Source organism: Bombus fervidus, chromosome 3 (assembly GCF_041682495.2).
Source record: "Bombus fervidus isolate BK054 chromosome 3, iyBomFerv1, whole genome shotgun sequence".
Classification (NCBI taxonomy): Eukaryota; Metazoa; Arthropoda; class Insecta; order Hymenoptera; family Apidae; genus Bombus; species Bombus fervidus.
Window position 1 is genome coordinate 16,251,386 of NC_091519.1, and position 11,742 is coordinate 16,263,127.

Here is an 11,742-nt window from a genome sequence, read left to right on the forward strand (position 1 = left end):
TCATGATCGCATAGACCGATAAATATAATCGTTAAATTCGAGGAGCAAAAGAAAGCAGGAAAAGCGTCGAGTATCTCGATGTAAGACGATGTAAGAAATATGCTGCTTCTTGATCGAGATGAAAGCATCCTACGAAAAGGAATCGGATATTAATCCGGAGAAAAAGTTTAACTTTTAACATTTTTAATAGGAACTTTGCAACATAGCGGACTAAAGCGTTAACCCGCGCGACGACGAATCTTACTCCTCGCGCGTCGCTTGATTAAGCGGTATAGGAGGTCGCTGACGAACCTTTACCGTTACCAGCCTCTTTTATCGCGAGAGCAGGCTAATGAACTGCTTCGAACGCGCAAAAATCTACATTTAACAAATTTCCCCCCCCCCCCCCCCCCCTGGTTGAGATGCGACGCGACTTCTGCTCGCCGAATAAACGACCGGCCGGGATAATTTAAGGCGTAACCCTCGCGATGTTTCTTCGGCCTTAACGGACAGTCGCTAGTCGTCCTCCGATCTTTTCGATCGCTGTGTTTCTTCGTTTTATGCGACTCGCATTTTATTTTTATTTTTATTATTTAAGGTTAGTTCGCTTGGAGTGGGGAATGAGTTGTAAACGTTAACGAGGAATTTTATGTACCATGTTTGCCCGGCGGAGAAATTGTTGGGATTGTTACGGTAGTAGGTGATGATACTCTTTAACCCTTTCCCAATATAAAGTATACATTCTGCCGTTTTCATACAATTAGTCGACAACTTTGCATTATTATACGTAGATTGCGAATTTTTCCGCAGTATCGTATTTTTGTTGAGACCTAAACTAAGGAAATGAAACATACGTACAGATTTACCTTACTCGTTAAATCTTATAACAAATAGTTCACTTTGAATATGTTTCTATTTCTGCATACTGTGTGCATTCTGTTTCTTCTGCGCCTTTGAATTCCCTATAAACGTATAACAATATGCAATATAATTGCAAGGAGCATCGTTACTCTGGGCTTCCAGGCGCAAGCCACGTTCAGGAAGAATTGTACGCAGACAGTTTGCCAGCATAATTGACGAATGAAATCGTGAGTCTTTAAAAACAGTACGTACTTCCTAGTATTATATCGAGTATCTGTGACGCGCCATTGAATCATCGGATAATTATCAAAGAAACAGACAAAAATTGGAGTTCAAAGGATTAAAAGAGACTTCGTCGTTGTGAATTCACGACTTCGCTTACGCAAAATTTCTCCTTCTTTCTCTTCCTTTTCTTTTTTTTTTCATTCACCACAGTTTACTCGATAACAAGCACGGATACTCCATGCCAATCAAACGTACGATCTGAATTCAACGGGACGGCATAACTACCTCTCCATCGAACTTCGATTCCCCTCGATCCCGGATCCTTCACGAAGAACCCTTTTCAACTTTCCTTCGTTTCATCTTGGCGGCCAGTTTTCAACGTCGAACGCCGGCTATCCACGTTACCGGCCACGTCAATCGCGTTCGAAAGGATAATCGCCGTTTCGAGATGATACTTTGTCGCAGTCACGAACGGTTCGGTTTTAAAAGCCGAGCGATTTCCACGGTCACCCTGGTCCTTTTTCTTCTCCGGCTTCCTTCTCCGCGGACGATTACACGATCCTGCTACGCGAATCGCGGTCGTCGCTGGATTTCACGACGTCGTTTTCACGGATCTTTCGTCTAAGCTGGCAACTTTCTATGGCCAATAAGGAAGCTCCGTTTTTTTCTCATCTTTCTCGATCGCAACCGGTAGTCGACAACGGGTAATCGATTGGAAATATCGACGATGCTCTGTTTTCTCGATTAGTTCTACGCTAAAATATCGCTATTTTATCTCGAGCGGCGTTGCTCATGAATATTTATGGCTAACGTTGGCTGGATAGAAAAGCAGAATCTATCGAGGCCAAAGAAATACGCGATTTTCGTCTATTCTTTTGAGAAATAATATGTACGTACAGTTATTCGTTAGGGTCTTTGCGCGTACTATTAACTTGTCCGAAAAATGTTTTCCTTTCACAGACGCGTCTTTTACAACGACGCATCTTTATACAAACATGAAACCTAATCCGTCGAACGTTATGATCTTCATTTTGATAGAACAAACTGGATCATACGTAATTCGATAAAATAATATAAAACGGAAAATGTCGCGCGTCCGTTACTTCCTTAAAAAACGAAAGAATCTTTTCGGGCGACCTAACATTTATAAAAGATCTGTCGCTTATCGAAATAAGCTGTATCTTATTTGGAATATTATATCTGTCTATCAATGTATGAAACAACGATATTTCGCAAAGCAAAGTGTGTCACTTGTTTGCTATAAAAGTGATATTTAATTAGCCTCGGTCGTGACGAGTATATTAAACTTCAGTGGTAATATTCAGTGTGATTTTATTTCGATCGAAATAGATTTCAAAGTAAAGAGAAGCTAAACGTATACACGTGTCGATATTCTTCAAGAGATTAGGTTGCGTTAAGTACATATGAGCTGTATAATAGTTGGGAACAGATGTAGATATTTATACAAAATGAAATATTATCGAAACTCGACTTTAATTCTATAGAAATCTCCTTGCCATACGATGTTACGGTGTACGAGGACCATTCAATATTGAAATTAACCATTTATGGAAGAATGTTATACAGTCAAAAATATTTATTCGCGATAATGTTGCTTAAATTCTTTGAAACTAATTTCGAAGTAAAGAGAAGCTAAACGTATACATGTGTCGATATTCTTCAAGAGATTAGGTTGCGTTAAGAACATATGAGCTGTATAATAGTTGGGAACAGATGTAGATATTTATACAAAATGAAATATTATCGAAACTCGACTTTATTTCTATAGAAATCTCTTTGCCATACGATGTTACGGTGTACGAGGACCATTGAATATTGAAATTAACCATTCATGGAAGAATGTTATACAGTCAAAAATATTTATTCGCGATAATGTTGCTTAAATTCTTTGAAATTAATTTCGAAGTAAAGAGAAGCTAAACGTATACATGTGTCGATATTCTTCAAGAGATTAGGTTGCGTTAAGTACATATGAGCTGTATAATAGTTGGGAACAGATGTGGATATCTAGACAAAATGGAATATTATCGAAACCCGACTTTATTTCGGTATCTTCAAAGCGATCATACGGAGATTGGTAAGTATAGAAAAGGATTATGTAGAATTTTATCTCGATACATTATTGCTGCTCGGATTCTCGATACTCTCAGGCGTATAATTATTCCACAGACTTATCAGGAACAGCATCCTCCTCGATGCTAACATTCAAAGAACATCCAGTCGTTCGATAACCTAAATAACGCGATTAATGAGAGCAGTCACACATCCCTGGTTACCAATCACTCGTATCAGCTCGGCAAGATATCCATTGAAAAAGTTTGCGCAACCTGTAATAATTCATCCACATGTTACTCTAGTCAATAAATCGAAATATCCGTAGCAATTCGAAACTTTTCCTCTCAGATTCCTAGTAAATAGCAACTTTGGGGAGTCCAAATGTAAAACATAAAAAAGTCTAGTTGAAAAGATTCTTGCTATTTTTTTTGCATCGACAAATCAAACTAGCTGGATAACAAACAATGAGATAATATACATATGGAAATGTTGAACAGCATAGGTTTTGTATACAAATCACTTTCAGTTCAATTAATCGGTTATTTTTATGTAGAATAAGCAAGACAGTTTTTTAAATAAACAATACACGAATACAGTTGGTCACGATGGTATTCGGTTGTATTATTCTATTTTATCAGATTATTTATGTATCGGTCATTTCTAGGAAAATTGCACAATTATTATTCTATTCTGCAGTGATATAAAAATCGATCGTTCGTAAATGAGATAAAATCTATAGTAATGTAGTATCGTGGACAGACTGTTTAAGAATTATCGGGTGAACCACAAACAATGTTGCGAGAAAGCCTAAATGCCGACAGGCCAAAAGAGTCTGGAAACTACAATGGACCGAACGGCCCATCGATGCGTGGTCGGTCCTTCGGTCAAACGATTACGCGGAAAAAAGGTCTAGTGACCATCGTCGCTGACGGTCGCGGAACAGGTACGTGGTGAGGCTATGAGAAAAGACAAAGGGATGCTTAAGGGAGAAAGACGAATTAACAGTCAGTCGTGAGTTGAGAAATCAGAGTGTTGTTAGCGTTGTCGAGGAGGATGATTCCCGTGATGACGAGAGTTGTAAATTAACCATTTAATTGTCTTAGTTATAGCACATTACTGTATTTAGTTCACGTTAAATAACCATCGTTTCCTGTTCAATCCATTCTAAATAAATAAATAAATCCTACAGTAAACTATTAGTATATTTCTAAAAATGATCATGAAACCCTTAAGCGATACTCTTATAACCAATTACTATATCTTCAGGGTTCGCTTGCACAAAAATTAAAGAAGACAAAATATTTCGTTTCTTGATAAAGTTAATTCGATTTATCGCTATTCCGATCGATTTAATCCTTGCTGGAAACGAATCAAAATTGTCGAAATCGTCTATCGATCAACTTTTCGACACGAATATCCTACTGTATCGAGAAGTTACCTAAGTACCGAGTTGTCTCCAGGTGGAAATGACCTCGCAGTTGTCAGTTTTGTTTTACGAGGCGAGAATTGGCAGTAATCGCGACGTTATTCCACGGGAAGTGACGCTTTTACGACTGGCGGAATAGTGAAGCCGATGGGAAATCTACGTTTCCGGTCCGTGGCGGCCGAAATCGGCGACAAAGTGGCAATGGCTGGATTTTACTCGTTCCACCTTGCCACGCTGTCACGCGGTTTTTACTGTCGCCTGTATACGGCGCACTAAATTATCCTGTTTGCAATAAAACGCGTTGCGGGACGCGCGTACGCCACGGTGAACAAATAAACGCGAAATTACGGTGAAACCTGGTTCTCTGCTCCGAACGTCTGTCTTTCTCGGTCGTTTAGCTTCGGCTCGGTACACTGGCTCGCGATACCAGTCGAAAACGAACGGTAAAAAGCTTGGATGTTTAGCTTGGATGTTTCCTGGTAGTTGCTCCATCGATTAAGAAGGGAACACCGTTGTTTAATTCGCTGTTTTGTCGAAGGGAAACCGGTTGCGCTTGAGCATGTGACTTATTGTAATATTTAGCTACTTTGTTCATTTATCTTCACCGCTTAAAGATCGAATCTTTAAAAAATTCTGTTAGAAAATCTGAGACTTTTCAAATTATTGATCCAATAAGACTTTAATGCGTCCAATTGTGAGTTACTATTAGATTATGTGTTTAAGAAAGGCCAAAAGTTTCTAAATATCCGATAGAGATAAGTAAAATCTTCTCACGTTAGAATTATTAAGACACTAGACAGATTAGAATTAGACATGTTTTATTTCGTTGAGGAATTAATATCTTTCAAGGAGCATTCGCGGCTCGCTCGTTTAATTTCCAATTATCGCTCACTGGTTTAAGTCGATTAAACTAAAGCAGATGCTCTTAAGCGTTATCGAGCGTACTTCCACCTGACCTTTAAAGAGCGTTCTTAATCGAAACAAAGTGGAGCAGCTGATTCGAGGCTGTGGAAAACGTTCAATGAAACCCTTAATTGAACCATCCAAGCCACTGACAGTTCCTCGAAATATCGCCGCATTTACATACGATCAATGGCCGATCGACGTTTTAATTGCTTCCTATCGATGGAGAACGAACGTTGCTCCAGATAGTGATTAAATTGCATCTCAATTGACCCGGTTGGCATTTCTGTGTTTCTAGGTCTTCGTCGCGCGTTCTTGAGAAATAGAACGTTTCGTGGTCGCGCTGTTCGTTGTTAAACGATCACATTATTCGATTAAATCAGCGGCTGGTCGTCGAATCGAAATTGCCAGCTGCTAGACGAATATAAAAGAGATTTATAGATGATTAACGAGTTACGTGACGTTTCTGTTGCAGCCAGAGACGGTTCCTCAAGCGAGGATCGACATGACCCGCGTGTTGGAGGTCGCTGCAGCCGAAGACATCACTGGACATCCTTACAGCCTCGCGATCACCGCGCCGGAAGGTGTTACCTTCGTAAAAGGCACGTGCCGCGAGGAAACCAGATGGTGGGCCGATGTGCTGCAAGTCTACTCGAGGAACAAGGTTTGCTTCAAAAATATATTACACGTAATACGAGCATTGGCTGATTTATACTCGTCGTTTTACACAATGTGATTCGAATACAACACTTTTAGCCCAGGTGTATCGAGTTGCTTCTAATTCCATAATCGTCACTGAAATTGGTAAATTTGAAAGTAAGAAATACAAAATTATCTGCATAATGGAAACAGAATATCGTATTCTTTATGTTAGAACTATCGAACAGCCAAAATGGCCAATTAATAATTTCTCTCTTCGAACTTCATGATTTCATCGAATATATTGGATTGACAACTCAGTGATTGCGGATTTTGTCATTAGCTGGTAATGTTTCCAATTGCCAACCTAATAGTTCTATTATATAATTACTATTACACTCGTGGAACGAACGTTTGTTCGACAAAATTGAAATGTATTTAGACGAAATTAAAACTACCGGGCTGTTACAAATTATAGATGATGCAGTAGTATGAACATGGATTGTTTCCGATGTAAACCCTGCAATTTATATATATCAAAGAATGTTCAGTGTTTTAAGTGACGAAAACAGAAGGATCTTTCTGAAGCGAATGAAATTCCATCGGAAATTTCGGTGGAGCTACATTTAATTGCCATCGATTGGCAAATAAGCCGTGGTGGGTTCGAGAAGCGGCGAATCGCGAATTACACGTTTCACGAGTCGCGTGGTCCAACGCGAAAAAGAAGCGACGCTGACGCGACGAGGCCGCTGTCATTCGTTGATTGCGGTGCTCGCATAATCATTACTACATCCTTCTGCGTCATGCTTGTTTCGCGCGCAGTAATACCAGTCGCGTCGACTTGTCTCACCGGCGGAAATAGCTTTAATAATCGCACGCACGAAACTACGTTCGCGTTCTCGCGGCAAACGAATCGCGACAAACGTGTCCGCCCGCGGATTTTCCGCGCCTACGCGAATTCCTCTATCCTGTATTTCCCAATCGAAATCAGAGAGGTCCTTCGTGATTATTAAAATCTTTTACGTTTCATGTAACGATGTTTTTTCCGTAGTGAGTAATTGTCGTGTTTTCAAACTTTCTGACCAATGTAGGTAACGCTATTATATTATGTAACTGCAGAAAACTAAGCCCATCTTTGTTCCGTGCCATATTCGATTCGAAGTACATAATCATCATTTCAGTTGTGTAATATAATTTTAACTGAGAACGCAAAAAAATACACACGAAAAGTACATGTAATTTTCAAGTCACGTGGCGTTCTAAAGGGCTAAGGTAGCTAATTATGGCTTTGTTAACGATAGAATGAAACGTTTTGATTGGGCTATTTAACGACTGGGTAGGTTCAAAAGCGGGGTGAAAGTTCTCTTATTAGCGATTTAATGGTTGACTCTAATAGGAGCGTATTATTCTTATTAAAGGATTGTCTTTACTTTAATTTCTTTTAATTTCAAATAATCGAATGTTTTAGTACCGATTTAATAGACAACCTTCTTCCACTACGTATCTTTCTAATTGCAGACCTCTCGGAAGCGGTACCTGTTCAGTGGTACTCTAACTCCCAGTTTATCCCTATTACGATAAATTCTTAGTAATGAAATTATCTCGATGGAGTTTCCAACACTCCAATTACGTTTGCAATTTATTACTATACGTATATATAGCCGCCAATCAATCGTTTAATCGGACGATAAATCCACGACAGTCCTTATTCTTATCTTCTCACTGTACTCAACTTCGTCTCTATTATAATAAATTTCCATTAACGAATTTATCTCGATAGAATTTCCAATATTCCAATTACTATAGGTATCTAGTTAATCGACCTATCAACTTGCCGATTAATCCTCAACCCTTATTCTTATCTTCTCGATATTCTCAAATTTATCTCTATTATAATAAATCCTTATCAATGAAATTCTCGTCTTATTCACGCCTTGCTATTATAACCAACTATCTTATTTCCAATACCCCAATTACCGATTATAATTTACGAGTATCTCGATGATCGATCTACCTGCCCATCCACAACCCCTTTACGCGCCAAACAAAAATCCCACCAACTCTACTCTCTTTTCCAACAGTCCATCCAACAATCGCAACCGTATCGATATTTAACCATAGGAATCGAGCAACACGTATAGAAATCGGATAGACCACTACAGACGTCTAATTCTCGGTTATCGTCGGAGAATCGGTGCGGCGGTTCGAGCTCGTACAGTTAATCTGGACGCGGAACGAGCGAAAGCGGACGACAGGTAAACGAGGCGGGCACGGGAAAGAGATGAGAAAAGAAACGAGTCTGACAAAAGTGCGATAATGCTCGATCATTAGCGCGCGCTGTCGCCGCGTCACGCTCGTTACTGCGCGAAATAATGCCGCGTTGGGCAAAACTGCACCGTAGCCAAGCGTCGATTGCCGCTTTTCTGCGATTCACTCGATCGTTCCGCGTGCCTCGCCAGAGTTCTTCGCTGGTTTCTTATCGTCGTTCGAGGGAATAGAGCCGATTATGCTCGTGACCGGCTGGTAACAGCGCAACAATGCCGGATGATCGCCGGTTGTTTGTTAATCCGTGAACAGCGACGATTCAATCCGATTCTCGAACGATCGAGAGGGAGGTCAGGCACTGACAGGTATTCAGAGCGGATTCACGAGCATGATGGGGGATTGCCTTGGTGTTCAGATTGATTCAATTAATTTTAATTGCGCGTGATTCGACGCCGAACAGCTGTGGGTGTGTGTCGCGGGGTTTGTTTCCCGTGGACGAAGTTTGGGAGGTGCGAATTTATCGATTCGAGTTTTCGAAGCAATTATAGAACTCAGACTGTCGATTTTTATATTTTTACTGTCGACTTTAGCTGTAATTTTGGTTCTACTTGTGACGATGTTAGTTTCTTTCGTTTCATAAGTGAAACAATAGATGCACAACATTTTTTATTTTATTTTTTATTTTATGGATTTATGTATGATTCATTTTGTAGTAATAGAGTAAAATGGATCAAACATAATTCAATAAAATAATATGAAACAAAAAATGTTGTGCATCTACTATTTCCTTATAAAACGAAGGGTACTTTTCGGACAACCTAATGCAACGATGAATGTTCACACGACGAAAGAATTGCATGTTCAACTGTATTATGCTTCGCAGGAACAATTATGGAATTAAAGTGGAACAACGCTTCTTTTATCGATTTTTCCTCCCCGTTTAATGTCATATCTCTTTCATTCCTTTGACTGTCTCGAATAATCGCCGCGCGAACGTTCAAACTTGTTCTTCGCTACGGCGAATATTTGAAAACGCGGATATCGATGAATTAACGCCGACGTCGAAACGGTAAAAGAGCCTGGTCGACGTTATCTACCGCGTGATCTACGCGTTTCGCGATCGCCCGATAGATCAAGGCGCCCGTTCGAGAATCGTGTAGCCTGTCGTCGGGAGACCGTCATTTTGCCACGTTACTTAGGCTCTCGACAATGGCGCGTTGTGCAACAAATGATCGATGGCAGAGTAGCTTCTCCTCGGCGAGATAAAAATCAGACGAGGCTTTTAAACGTACGAATTATTCTTATGGTTGTTCGCCTGTGTGCGAATTTCGAGGAATATTTAGACTCGTGATTGGCGATACGAATATTCTTAACTTTGAATATCTCGTATCGTCGAAGTTGAAAGGATACAGATACTTTGGCAAAGTTCAACTACGATATGATCGATGCTATTAATTTCTTAAGATGCCACGTAACTCGAGACGCAATTTTTATTTTAACTGGAAACCTAGGAGCTAACAATTTGGAATCTTCGATCCTTTCTGATTAGAAAATTTTTTAATAGAAGATTTAATAGAAGATTTTTTAATCATCAGAAGAAGAATTACTTTTACTTTAGTTAGAAACCTAGGAATTAACAATTGCTGTAAATACGTAGGTTCGTTAACGCTAGAAGAATGACAGGGTAAGAAAATCAAACGAAACACCGATGAATAGATAAAATCAAGTTTAAAAAACATAATCACGTTCACGTAACATCTAAGCTACATAGTTATTACAGAACGCAAAGTAAAAAGATCGATCGATCATCGATCACGATTGGAAATTACCAACAAAATATCAATCGTATCTGCCATCTAAATACGACCTCAACACCAATGACCCATCGGTATCCTGAAAGGGGCATCTTTCGATTATAAGATCGTCGCCAATGTGGCGTCGCGATCGATCGATCGTCCCTGGCGTATTGTTCGCATCAAATCCGTTACGCAAGAAATGATCGATCGGCAAATGGAAACGGCTCGTCGTTGCGCGGACCTGCAGCTCGGTGTAGACGTACAATTACGTTTAAGAGGCCAAGGCGACATATACGTACGCCAACACGATCGTACAAGCTGGTGAACGCGCGTAGGAAACGGGCCTCTTATTTCCTCTCTTCGCTGATCGCCTCTCGTAAAGGCAACTCCAGTCCTTTGATACGAAATAAAATGTTGCACGACGTCTATTTCGCGTTTCGATGGCAAAAAGATCGCTAAGTCACCTGTCCGATTGTTAGATCGAGTAAGACTTCGGTTAATTCAGCGAAATGTTTCGAGGATTGAGAGGAAAGTAGATTGGAAGGGGTAAGTGACAGGGAGGTTGGTTTCTTTGATCGTTTCTATTATTTGATCGAGTATTCGTATTTGATATTTCGAAAGGATCGATTATCGGGATATTAAGGATCGTCGTGTAGGAGATTTCTGAGACGAGAAAAGGATTGCTTTCTGTGGGATTTATTTTCCCAAGATCGTCTAGTTATTAGCTTCTTGCACAATTGCATTAACATTATTGGCAGGATTTTAGAAGCGTCAATAAGTTTGGTAACAATGAAATCGATAGAATTTTACGAATTACGTAAAATCGTAAAAATCGTTTATACAGTGGAAGCCTGTAATCCATAATTTGTTAATCATCGGTTCATTAATATTTCTAGGTAGTAAATTATTTTAAGAAGATCCAAATATCCAATTATAATTATCGTTCGACTCTTTATTACAGTGATCATATATTGTATCAATTCGAATATATCGACTGTAGAAAGTTTATTCAAATTATACCTTGCATTACTTCATCTTTGTCTTACCGTAAAGATTACGTTCACATTTTACTATTTTTCATTCGCGAGATTAATCTGAAAACTATTTCCCGAGCAAGATCGTATTAACGAATCCCTCCAACTCCTTTATCATAATCGAAACATCCCCGATAAGCATACATACGCGTTGAAATCCTCTTCCTCTATCGAAAGATCGAGTCTCTAAGAAGATCTTGCTTTAGTAGGACCGATTGAATCGTCCGTGTTCGCATTTGTCTGGCACTGGCCGGTACACGGGCCGCGGACTTATGAATTATGCACGGCGAGAAGAGCGTATTCCTCGCGGAATATTATCAGGCTCGCTGTTATCTGCCGTTATTGCGGCCGCCTACCGCGACCTGGTCGTGCACACGCCTGCCCTCGTACCGTCGCCCACGTACAAATTCTACGACATTCCACCATGGAGTCGCGACGTCCGTCTGACTCGCGAGAAGATAACAATTATTTTTTTAGCGATTTTTAATCGACGCAAGTGTGCCCTCTATACGCGGTGAGAAAATACGCCAATACTTGA

At 40.0% G+C, this 11,742-nt stretch overlaps 1 protein-coding gene across 4 annotated transcripts in view; it reads left to right on the forward strand.

The window, feature by feature from the left end:
* Osp (myosin phosphatase Rho interacting protein outspread) overlaps positions 1–11,742 on the forward strand; it is a 214,955-nt gene that overhangs the window by 183,070 nt on the left and 20,143 nt on the right. For all 4 annotated transcript variants that reach the window (XM_072000853.1, XM_072000854.1, XM_072000855.1 and 1 more), the window contains exon 4: positions 5,946–6,134. In XM_072000853.1, the coding sequence (XP_071856954.1) occupies positions 5,946–6,134 (189 nt within the window). The remainder of the gene's footprint in view (positions 1–5,945; positions 6,135–11,742) is intronic.